The 12,521-nt window shown below is 35.7% G+C and overlaps 2 protein-coding genes across 2 annotated transcripts; one reads left to right on the top strand and one right to left on the bottom strand.

Annotated features, from left to right (window-relative positions):
- The first annotated feature begins 634 nt into the window (after positions 1–634).
- LOC139978035 (galactosylceramide sulfotransferase-like) lies at positions 635–5,804 on the top strand. Its single transcript, XM_071987977.1, has 3 exons — positions 635–2,124; positions 2,578–2,873; positions 4,152–5,804. Exons 1-3 carry the CDS (start codon positions 1,991–1,993, stop codon positions 4,910–4,912), a joined length of 1,191 nt encoding a protein of 396 aa, XP_071844078.1. The 5' UTR covers positions 635–1,990; the 3' UTR covers positions 4,913–5,804.
- Positions 5,306–11,127, bottom strand: LOC139978036 (uncharacterized). The gene is made up of 6 exons (XM_071987978.1): positions 10,665–11,127; positions 9,695–9,761; positions 8,157–8,462; positions 7,199–7,453; positions 6,286–6,372; positions 5,306–5,839 (listed from the first exon to the last, which is right to left on the bottom strand). Exons 4-6 carry the CDS (start codon positions 7,407–7,409, stop codon positions 5,784–5,786), a joined length of 354 nt encoding a protein of 117 aa, XP_071844079.1. The 5' UTR covers positions 7,410–7,453; positions 8,157–8,462; positions 9,695–9,761; positions 10,665–11,127; the 3' UTR covers positions 5,306–5,783.
- Between the last annotated feature and the right edge of the window lie 1,394 nt (positions 11,128–12,521).

Below are 12,521 nucleotides of genomic sequence, written 5' to 3'. Positions count from 1 at the left end.
GCTTGGAACAAAACAGGATCATATTGGAGTAATCACTCACAGCCTCTGACTAACAATCATGCCACTGAAGATGAAGATGAACACAAAAAAAAAATCACAAATATGAGAGTCCATCCAAAACAGAGCTATTATTTGATATACATTATATTACGTTTGTTACTCTATTTTTTTTAAATATTTGCACACAAAGAAATCCATCATTCGAATCATCTATTGAGGCAGTAGCTCCCTATGTCACCCGGCTGCTTCCCCGAACATTGCAGTGGTCGGTTATCGATTCCCACAATAATAATAAAATTATGATCTTAGTTAAATTTTTAGCTAAACAGCTAAATAGATTTTAGCTAAATATGATCGTGTTCGCTTGTGGAATGATGTCACCTTAGTTACATAGTCGGTTATAGCATCATTTATAACATACAGAAAAATAGCCTAAAATATCAAAGAATATGTAATATTTTAAAATGTCTTTGATCAATTTTAATATATATGATTATATAGTTAAATAGTATATATAGTATATATAGTAAATATTTATATAATATATATATATATATATATATATATATATATATTTATATTTATATATTTATAGTTATAGCAGTGACAAGCTGAAAGGAGGGGGCAGGAGCATGACCCTCATTACCTCAATCTTCAGTCGTTCGTAACATCAGTTCGTAACATAAGTTTTGTTCGTAACATTCAGTCTGGGAAGAGCTATCCCAATCCTCGGGGTTTGCACCACACCCCCCCTTCTCCCGCTCCCGACCCCACTAAAAGACCGTTTCAAAAAGAATAAACCGTGTGTATCAGCGGATCGGTTTCTTCATTGTCTACATATGACTAATAATGTACCATTTGACGTCTAAACGTCCAGTTCTATTTCTTAGGAGGACCCCACAACAACCCAATCCCTCTACATAGGAGCCGCCACCACGACCTCACAACCACATCCCTTCTGTATAAAAATATACATCCATTCATTTATGGCCCTTCCTTAATGGAGGAAGGGGGTGTTAAGATTTGGCTCCCTCACCTGTGAATTCTGTGTAAGCCTTTGTCTTTTAGTAAGACACTACCGAATCCGAAGCTTAGACAACTTTTGACGAGAGGGCCTATTATCAAGTTATACTGACACACAGACTTTCCACAAGTACGGTACATTTTGGGTGTTTTTTGTGGTTGCTGTTGTTAAATTGACACTAATCAAACAACCTGTCATATGATAGTTCACTGCAAGCTGGTAGCACGGTTACGCATGGATGACCAACACACACGCTTGTGACCTTGGTGGTACAGCACCTTTCTCAGCCTTTCATGGAAATATGCAATAAGGCATAGCCCACCAAGACTGAACTTTTAACACCTTAGAAGTTGAACAACAGAATTTGCTTTCCTTAAGACTAACTTCCTTCTTGAAAATATGCAATAGATATCTAAAAGGTGTGCGTGTGTTTGCTCACCGTGGCTGCCTCATAGACCTTATTATCCAAATGTAATACACACAAGTCTTGTGGGTTTGGGAACGATCAACTATAGTACGGTAACTGCACACAGTATAAGGTACACGTCGATTGCAATAACTACCGCGGGCCTGTTAGCTGGTTATATGGTGACGTTCAGACTGTTAAAGCACGAAACTGCTAAATCTCTTATAACTTACACGTCCGGTTTGTTTCAAAGTAATCTGTGTTAAGCTCCGGTTTTGGATCTCTCGGAAGACCACTCTGGGTGGGAGAACCCGTGGATTACTCCTGGAAAAAAAAAACCGTTGCTGATGCTAGCCGTTAAAGGCGATGATTGGACCTATCAAGTGTCTCATCTCAGTATTTCTAATGCCGTGTAATGTATTAATACTAACTGATTGTAGAAAGTTCTCCATATAATAACAATTTGGAAACCCGCTCATATTGTTCTTCCTGTGGAACGTACCACATTTGTTACTGCATCAAGTTATAGCGATATTTCAAAAGATACACAAGAACTCCACATGAAAATGATGTCAAACTTTAAGGGAATATTTGGATTTTTGGTTGCTACGATGGGATTGTTCTTATCAACATCGATGTTTACAAATTGGAATCCTGAAAAAGTCATCATCAGAAACGATCAGATTTCTAGTCGGTAAGAAAATGCTAAAGTTGTCTAAGTCAATTTTTTTTTTACTTTGAAGCATATTTGAATTATTCGCTACTGAAAGATTAGAAGTTAAACAACATCATTTTCCATGACATTTTTAAAATACATGTCATATATATATATATATATATATATATATATATATATATATATATATATATATATATATATATATATATATATAAATATATATTAATATATATGTATATGTGTGTATATATATTTATATATATATATAAATATATATATATATATTAATATATATATGTATATGTGTGTATATACATTTATATATATTTATATATATATATATATATATATATATTTATATAAATATATATATATATATATATATATATATATATATATATATATGAGTGTGTGTGTGTGTGTGTTTTAGAAACCATGTGTTAAGAAAACAATTGATTTTTTCTCTAGAGCCGAAATACGAGAACTACAGGACAGCACAACCCAGAAAATAACGGTAGCTAAAGATGCTAACCTGTGCAACCCTCATCAGGATGTAGTTCTTTTGAAGACCCACAAAACGGGAGGCTCTACACTTCAAAATATCATCTACCGTTATGGCGACAAAAACAACCTCACGTTTGCTCTTCCTGAAACGGATAACTACTTCGGTACGCCTCATCTCTTCAGTAGATCATTCGTGAAGAAGTTACCATCTGTAAAGAAATACAACATGCTAGCAAATCATGCTAGATACAGTCAACCTGGTACAGTATTGTTTGCTATCAGTATTTTAATAAAATTAGCTTTAATAACCTGGACTAATTCCTGGTATGATATTGCTGTTGGTTGTTGCTGTTGTTTCAATTGTTATCATTATTGGTGTTGTTACTTTGTTGTTTTTGCTGTTGATGTTTCTGTTATGTAGTCGTTACTGTTGTAATATCATTATTATTGTTGTTGCTGCTGCTGCTGATATGGTCCATGTTGTTTGTTGTCGCCGCTGTTGTTTTTGTGGATGTTACCGATGCTGCTGTTGTCTCTGTTACTGTTGTTATTATTGTTATATTTTTGGTTGTTGTTGTTGCTGTTACTGCTGTAATGTGATTATTATGGTTATATTTGTTGTTGGTGCTGCTGATATTGTCCATGTTGTTGCTGCCGTTGTTGTTTTTGTGGATGTTGCCGTTGCTGAGCTGTTGTCTCTGTTACTGTTGTTATTATTATGGTTATCATTGCTGTTGCTGCTGTTGTTTTCTTGTTGTTACTGTAGTTGTTATTATCGTTGCTGTTGTTATTGCTACTTTTGTTGATGTCGTTGTTACTGTAGTTCAAATTTATGCCACGTGCATGCTGTCGCCAAAACTGGTACAATTTAAAATTATAAAGAATTTCTTTTCTGTTGATCTTTTCCTAGCAAAAACTGTGAATTATAATTGATGATTCAGTAATCAATTAATGTGCAATTATCACATCTTAATTTCATCACTTTATAAACTAGAACTGTGTATAGTTTATATGAAGCTTCCAGCATATGGCAAAGTTTATTAGAATTTCTAAATATAAAGGAAATAAAATCAAGTTTGTACACAATTCGGCAAAAATCAGTTAATCAAATTGTCAATTACTGAAGATTGACATGCCCGCACGCAAAATTTTCTATATGGTGGTTCGTTTTTAGAAGAAGTGGAACATTTTTTTTAAATATTTTTTGGTTGAACGGACACCGTCTTGGGGAGGGTCTCCTTAGTATCATCAAGGGTGCTCAGATACAAAGGGAATCACATATTTGACCCTTATCAATTTTTGTTTCGTGACCTTTGGCATAGTTAATACTAAAGTCCCTAGCAGCATTCTCTACCAATGAAAAACGTGGACCTTTGAAAATATTGAGGTGGGGGGGGGGGGTGGGTCACTTGTTTCAGACTATTCTTCTTACTTTTAATAACCGTTATCAAACGTAAGATGGAATATTGACTTCCAACGAAGGTCTGTTCATTATAATTTGATCTCAATATTCTGATCCTTTTTTTTTTGGGTTACAGAATTTGAAAAATGTATGCCAGCAGACACGATTTATATCACAATCATCCGTCACCCGGCTAGCCAGTTTGAAAGTATGTACAAGTACTATAAATTCTCGGATCGATTCCACGCTTCTATCATCAAATTTGCCTCGAATCCATCCAAATTTTACCAACGGAGTCACCTAAGGACCCAACGAAGACGACAGAGTGGAGTCAATCCGATGCTTTTCGATCTAGGTTTAAGAAAAGAATATTTACAAGACAATCTCAGAATCAAGAGACAGATTAAATTAATTGATGAAAACTTCGGACTGGTCTTAATTTCGGAATTTTTCGATCAATCTTTGATTTTATTGAAGGATTTACTCTGCTGGAGATTGGAAGACGTTGCATATTTTGTGGTAAATGCCCGAAAAGAGAGCCAAGTGGTTCAATTGTCTGATGAAGTGAAAAGCACTTTAACGAGATGGAATGAGGGTGATTTGTTATTGTATCAACATTTTAACAAGACATTATGGAAGAAAATTTACAATTATGGCTACGAAAAACTTCAAACAGAAGTTGAAGAGTTACGCGACATTATGGCAAGTTATAAAGATCTTTGTCTTGACAAATCTAGTAAACGCTTTGAACACGGCGGGAAGACGTTAGTTGTAAATTATCGAGCCAAATCTGTATCGGCATCAGCAAGTGATGATTCTCTCTGCAAGTCACTTACTTATAAGCCACTAGTATATTTAAGCAAGTTAAGGAAGAAAATGAAATTTATGTCAAATTAGTGACAAATCCGTGAAGCTACGTGAAGTAACATAACTATAAATGCAATCCACCGGATAAGAAAGGCGACTTTGACAAACCAACAGGGACAAAATTGCCGTCAATTTACTCGAGCCAGAAATGACCAATTAGCGCAGGGCTTTCATATAATGTCATGAATGAAGGAGTACTCCAAAAGTAAAAATCATATTACCAAATTTTAATCCTTTTTCTTTGTACATTTTCTTTTGCATCTTGAGTAACTTCAGCTCCTAATAGAATTTTATCACGAAGATATGAATTATCCATTTTTTAAGGTGTTAACGCCGTGTTCTTTATGTAAATGCTTTTGGCAACGACAAATTGTTATATGACAGTTGTACAGAAAAGAAGATAAACATTGTAATATATTTAGAAAGTACTTAAAATGTTCATAAATGTTGGTAAACACTGCATTCGGAGTATACATAATTAAGTAGTCATCATTCCAGATGTAAACCATTTTAACCATAAATTAATGTGTAATACATATTGATAAGAAAGAAACGCTACTGAAAGACATTATTCTATAATTATATATTGATATAATATACTTTATATTAACATAACAGATTGTACAAGAAAACGACACCCAATACACATGGTTTGTTATAATAACCAACGTAAACACTTAAACAGCGTGCAACAGTTAGTAACAATCTACAATATGATACACAAAACACATGATTAAACGTGTGTCATGCGTGCCATGTTACATTAACGTTACTAATGTTGACACGCATTGAGAGTGTTTACGTTACTTATCGTATACAAGCTATACGTATCATGGTAAAAACAGAGGCAACGGGTAGATGATTATACAACTTAATAGAGTTAATAGAAGGTTGCAGGATATCAGACTTCTCTTATCATTGTCTTCGTATAGCCTTCTTCTTGAGTCTTCTGTTTACCTGGATAACGGACAAATTAAACAAAGTAATAAAAAATTAAGTGTAAAATGCTTGTCTCGAAAGTTGTTGTTTTTTTCAATCGTTCGTGACCATACTTCTTTTAAGTTTCAAGTTGAACTTCAATTACCGGAATTAGTTGTGACATTTTTAGCAGTTGTAAACTTGAATGTACTTGGATGTTATACATAGATAAATGCTAATCATGGAATATCTATAAATGAATTATCAAATAGATTGCTTTATACAATAACAGAGCTTTCCATGTATACCAAAAAAATCTGCAAGTTTGTTTCTCTAAATGCTTTGCTTTAATTTGTATGTATATTTTGAATAGTTGTTTAAAACATCTTTCTACATGTGTACTGAAAATTTACGCTAATGGGTTAACAAAAATTATTCTAAAATTTTGTTTCAATATTTCTGAACAAATTTCAGCAAAAACTTACGATATCTCATGAATATCAGGACCCCTGTCAAGGTGTAGAACACTGATATTACGATACCCACGATAATCCTTGCGAATCTCCTGGACTCTGAAAAATCAAGTCGATAAATAACTATTCGTAATTTCAAGTAAATGTATGAGATGGTACTTTGGGCATGATATCAAATATTAAACTATTAGCATCAGTGTTTCTTTCTTAGTTAGAACTCAATTTTCATTACATTTTCATTACATCTATTTATGTCACATTCTCACAAATTACAAATAAACATTTCCGATAATTTGCTCAATATCGATTTTCCTCCATATGAAAGTTGTATTAACCATTTAATATTATAAAAAACAGTTTTTTCCCACAAATTTATTAAGTAATCTATTCATTTCCATTCTATTTAATTCAATTTTGTTATCAAATCTGATTCGAATCTCGACCTATTCAACACTCATTTATACCCACATGCTTAAAATATCTGAGTTCGAAGTACTGATATAACTATATATATGTTTAAAAAGTGATCTGACACTTCTATATCATTGTCTGCACAATTAAGTTTTTTTCGCGTTTCATGTCATCAAAATGGGAATTCCCTATGAAAATGTTTTCAGGTCTGTCATTTAGTCTATATGAACGTCTCTATAAGTTTGTACATTAATAACAACAACTCTTGCATACTCTTGCGCGTACTTGTACTCATGGTATCATGGTAAACCTATATTACATATAATAATGAAATAGTATATAGGCCCTATAGTAAAACGTTATATTCTCGTATTCGCTATATGAATCTCTCGTACAACGTTGTAAACATTTTCGTAATCGCTTTGAGAGCCTGTCACCCATGTATGTATATATGTTCACATAGATGGTAAGTTACACTTGTACAAAAAAAGAGAGTTGAATATATAAAACTGACCATTCATCACTGGGAGGTGAATGACCGCAATGCTGTCGTACCCTGATGGTAGACCGTTACTGGCCGAACATGTGATATTTCTAGCTCCATGGAAAACCCGATCTCTTGATATCTGGTTACCGGTGTAGTTGTAGATGACTTTACCATTAGCAGTGAACGAGTAAATTATAGGGTTCGGGTTTGCATCACAGTGGCACCTATAGAACTCCATACCTTGGAAATCGTTAACGGTCGAAAGCGAGCAGTTTGGCCGATCTGTTTTTTTTTTTTTTTTTTTTTTTTGTCCATGCAAGAGGACACATGTCACACAGTGGAGGAGACAGCGTGAGAGAGAGAGAGGGGTGGAGAACGAAATCAAATGAAAGTGAACAAGGTTTTCGACTTTCATGTATCGACAATACAAGATAAGACAACGTGCTCGCATTCTTACATAATTGCGTGTACCAATTAATTACCATTAATCGTGCGTACTTGTACAAATGGTATCCCTGGAAACCCATAGTAATAATGAAATAGTATAGGTCCTATAGTACGATGTTACATTCTCGTAATCGCTTGATGAATCTGTAGTACAACGTTGTAAACATTTTCGTAATCGCTTTTAGAGCCTGTTAATCACGATATGTATATATGTTTACATAAATGGGAAGTTACACTTGACAAAACAAAAAGAGCTGAAGATTCACAGCCTAATATCAAGGTCAAGGGTTTCTCACACGACCTATACATCAGTTAACACCCTGCTAATTGGTAACTTCTCACACCCACAAATCTATGTTGAGTACAATTCCATCGGTCCCTCCCGGGATACTACGGTGCGCCACTCTGCGCGCATTCCCTGGAGGGGTGGGGTGGGGGGCAATCCTTACATAGGCTACAGCCTCGTACTCTTACCCAGACTGCTTTACTTACACTAAATGTCTGAGTACAGCTATGAATCGGCAAAACTTACACTTACATAAAACATTCAGCGTGATAGTGACTGCCGTAGCGTTCTTTCTTTCTCGGAACCAGCAAGTCAGAGCACTATAATCTCGTCTAACCTGTTGAATATAAACGGCATTTTCGTCCTTCAGGGAGGTTAAACCCTTGATATCACCATTCGGTATTCTGCTCCGTATTATGCACTCAAGACTTTACGCCCATGTAAAGTTATTACTATCAGTCGTTGAGAATCTTGCAAGAAGTTCGGCCTTTTCTCTGATACTGAATGTGTCTCCTACTTTAATATCATTCATGAATACCGACATAGCAGCCTGCGAATCTGAAAGGAAATTCCCATATATAGTGAGAAAAGGCTCGTCGCCAGGACTTCTGAGTTTAGAGGTGCACCAACAATGTAAGAAGGGTCAACAACATTTTAAAAAGGGCACCAACAATTTCAGGAGGGGTACCAACAATTTAAGGGGGGGGCACCAGCTCTTTAAGGAGGTAAATCCCACAATTTAAGCAGGGCACAATACTTGTGTCTCATAGATTTTTGTACACACGATTGTGGCATCTTGAGGTGTGTGGGGTGGGGGATGGTTGGCAGCTGTCTGCATGGGAAGAGGAACGGTCCCCAGTATGACACGGCCTACCTACGGGCCTGGGAGGACAACGTATACTTGCAGAAAACATGCGTATAGGTTAGGCTGCTAAAGTTGTTGTTATTGCGGTTGTTGTTCAGGGGCGTGTAAAAATGAGGGGATGAATGGTGGGGGGGGGGCGGGGGATGTCGTGGGTGAAGGAGCAAAATTGTAAATCTCGCGACTGGTTCAGATGGGCATGTACCTTTATAAAAGGTCCTTAGATAGTTCCATGAATTTATAACGGAAGGTCATTGAAGCGGGTCTGGGGTTCATAAAGTCAAATCGTGCATTCTTATGCAAGATATAGACTACAGTATGTGTACGTATTTGTCTGCATTTTAGATCCTCCCGCAAGCAGGAACTCGCGAAGAAGCCTCATTGGCTATCAATGAAGATTAGTCTATTATTAGGTTATAACACAAGCCTATATGATAGGGTAAATCGATTCTTTTAAGTTTTTTTGTATGATGTTGAAAAGTTGATGTACCTTCCACACCCCTGGTCTCCCACCATTCAGGGCCCGAAGAAGTGGGATTGTATTCCCCGACTGAATGTAAAAAGTTTCCCCAATGAAAATACGCCACTTTTGTTATAAAGTTTAAAAAAAAAAAATTTTCTTTCGAATTTTAAAACAATAGATTAACATGATAATTTAGGCCTGCGTCGAGGAGCCGACGTCATCGTCAATTCATTCTTAAAAGAGCGTTCCAAGTTTAAGCATACTTTAAAGGTGAATATCTTAAAATCATATATAAAATCAATACCAGCATTGTGCGTTTTCTTTTTCTTTTTCTTTTTCTATCTTTTTTTATAAGACTTAGACACATCAAAGCTAATATTCTGCATAAATGCATTTAATCTTAAAATTTCCCTTCCGTTGTGTTAGTAACATATACGCCTACAACGAAGGACCCTCTCAGTATACCTGCATGCGTTATCACAGTAAGGTAGGACAGGACTACGAGAATACCGCCTTTCATTTTGTCGATGGCCTGTAAATATAGGAGGTAATAAAAGAAAGAAATTTCATCTAGACAGTAGACTTAGACCAAGATCATGACCTTAAATCAAGCTACGTTTAACTTAAAATATCAAATCCACAAGAAGTAAATAATATGTGTGGTCGAATAATTGGTGTGAGGCCAGTTTGAAACAACGAAGTTTTATGTTAATTTTGGCCTATCAGGCACGCAACCCTTTATACTTCTTGGGGCATTCTACCCCCCCCCCCCCCCTCACCACCCTGAAATAAAACAAGGGGTCATCCCTCCTCTCTACTGACAGACAGAATATCACAAACATCTTCCTATTGTACAATACACAATATTGAGCAAGACACAATAATGTGCAATACACAATAATGTGCAATACACAATAATTATGTAACATAGGCAGTACAACTTAAACAGTTCTTCAACATTTGTTTTTCAATAAAAAATATACATATTAATATTTTACATTAAAACAAATCTAGTTGATCAAAATTTCTCAAAATGGAAGGGAACCTTGACAATCTCAGATCGGAAATGATACGGATAGACATAAAACTTCACGATCTAAAGGTTCTTATTTTCTTCAACATGTCTGCCTTCTACATGAATGTATACCCAGACACAATACCATTCCCCTTCCCTAAAAAAGTGGGCGACCATATGAACCTATACCCAATAGAATAAACGGAACATGAACCCGACGAGACTTAATTCGTTCCCGACAAATGAGAGAGCTTTCCTGAAAACAGCATGATTTTCACAACCATTTACTGCAGGGTTTCCCCCTACCACTGTTGCTTCGATCCGTCTGTAAATCGTTTCTTGGGGTGCTGCAGCCCTTTCTTCTCTCACCCCCCCCCCCACCCCTGCCCCCTCCCCTAAAAAACGAAGATTTATACATACCTAGACAGGTTTTCGCTGAATCATAGAATAAGTAGTCACAATGTATGAGTATTTAAACTTAACAGAGGTTCGCGTGTATACGTTTAGACTGTATCCTAAATAAAGCGATAATGGCATATACACTGATGAAGCCGGGTTTCTCTCCATATATATATACTGTTAAAATGGTTACAATTTGTTGCATTATACATATGCATAGTAAGTATACATTGTACATATGTGCCGTTATAGATAATCGTACTTTATACGGTTTTTTATAAGGCTAGCAGAATATGTAATATATGTTTGCACTATATATTAAGCACTGTTAAGTTGAACACTATTGGCTAAGGCTCAATCTTGGAATCAGTTATTTAAAACTAATGTAAACGCAATAAAAGTATAAAAAAAAACCTGATAATATACTTTGACGTTTTATGATTTTGAATATAGTCTATAGTATTGGAGAGTGCAGTGCATATACACTACGGTGTACGGTTTGACCTGGTCCGTTTATATATATATATATATATATATATATATATATATATATATATATATATATATATATATATGAATATATATATATACAGGGCAGATGCCACCCAGTGCCCTAGCTTCGCTGTTTTACATGGTCGACCATGGTCAACCGACTTTCACCGCCAAGCCACTTTCAGACGCCCTATATTTACTTCCCTACTCACCAACTCCGTAGTAGCTTGCTTCGGCCTTGCAGGGAATTCACCAACGATATCCTCATCAACAAACCCTGTACCGTGCAGATCTCGCTAAAATCCACACAGTTCATTAGTGCATATATGTAGGCCTGTTCGAACTTTGAAGTTTAATATGGTGTAGATTGGAATCGGTACCTGTATGTTTGCACGATGGTTATTAAATGCTAATGTTAGGATGACATAGGCATATGTCTGAAATCAGATTATTCAAAGTGTTTAAACTAAATTTTTACCTTCATTTGAAATTTTAGTGAAATTCCAGGTATTTACCGTATACATTTTAAATCCTTGACGTTTCAGTATGAGGGGCGGGGAGGGTGGGGAGGGTGGGGAGGGTGGGGCGGGTGGGGAGGGTGGGGAGGGTGGGGAGGGTGGGGAGGAGGGTGGGGGGAGGGGCACAGTACCTTGCCTACCGGGTTAACCATTCCTTCAGTTCCATTTGTTATAACACAGAAAGGAGGCCGTGGGAAATATATTTCTATACATGCAATTGTATCTCAACATGTATTTTGGCTAAAGTTATATATAGTTGAATGCTGAAGCAATTTATTAAAATATCACTGCTTTGTTCATGCCCTGTCGTTGTAATATAGCTTCTGTATAAAATTAATATAAAACAGTGAAGGTCAATTGTTAAGACATTTGAACCATTTCAAATTGAAATGATAAATATATCTTTACAGTAACCTTTAAGGAACTTTAAGGAAATAGATTGATGGAATGCTAACTATAAGTTTACATTTCGTTGAACTCGAATTATGTGAACCGCCAAGTAATATCAAGTGATTAGTAATGATATTTTATCTTAACAACTCAAATTTATAACATTAATTTTATAACTTCAAAGGTTTACATGTATAAAGTAATATAACATGGGGTGTCCTTTCAAGATAGTATAAGTATTCTATAACGAAAGTTCAACTGATATTTCTTCATATTTATTAATAAATTCTTGAGTTGTAACAGACGACTGTGCATGACACAGTATTTACGGAGGACTTTAAAACGCACACACACACACACTTTTAAATAAGATGTAGGAAATCAATCAATAAACATATATGTTGTTATCATGTCCCAACTTTGAGACTGTTTGTGGACCAGCGCCAATAGCATCTCTCTCTCTCTGAAAAAGACGGTA

Source organism: Apostichopus japonicus, chromosome 12 (genome assembly GCF_037975245.1).
Source record: "Apostichopus japonicus isolate 1M-3 chromosome 12, ASM3797524v1, whole genome shotgun sequence".
Lineage (NCBI taxonomy): Eukaryota > Metazoa > Echinodermata > Holothuroidea > Aspidochirotida > Stichopodidae > Apostichopus > Apostichopus japonicus.
This window is presented reverse-complemented; position numbering and strand designations above follow the sequence as displayed.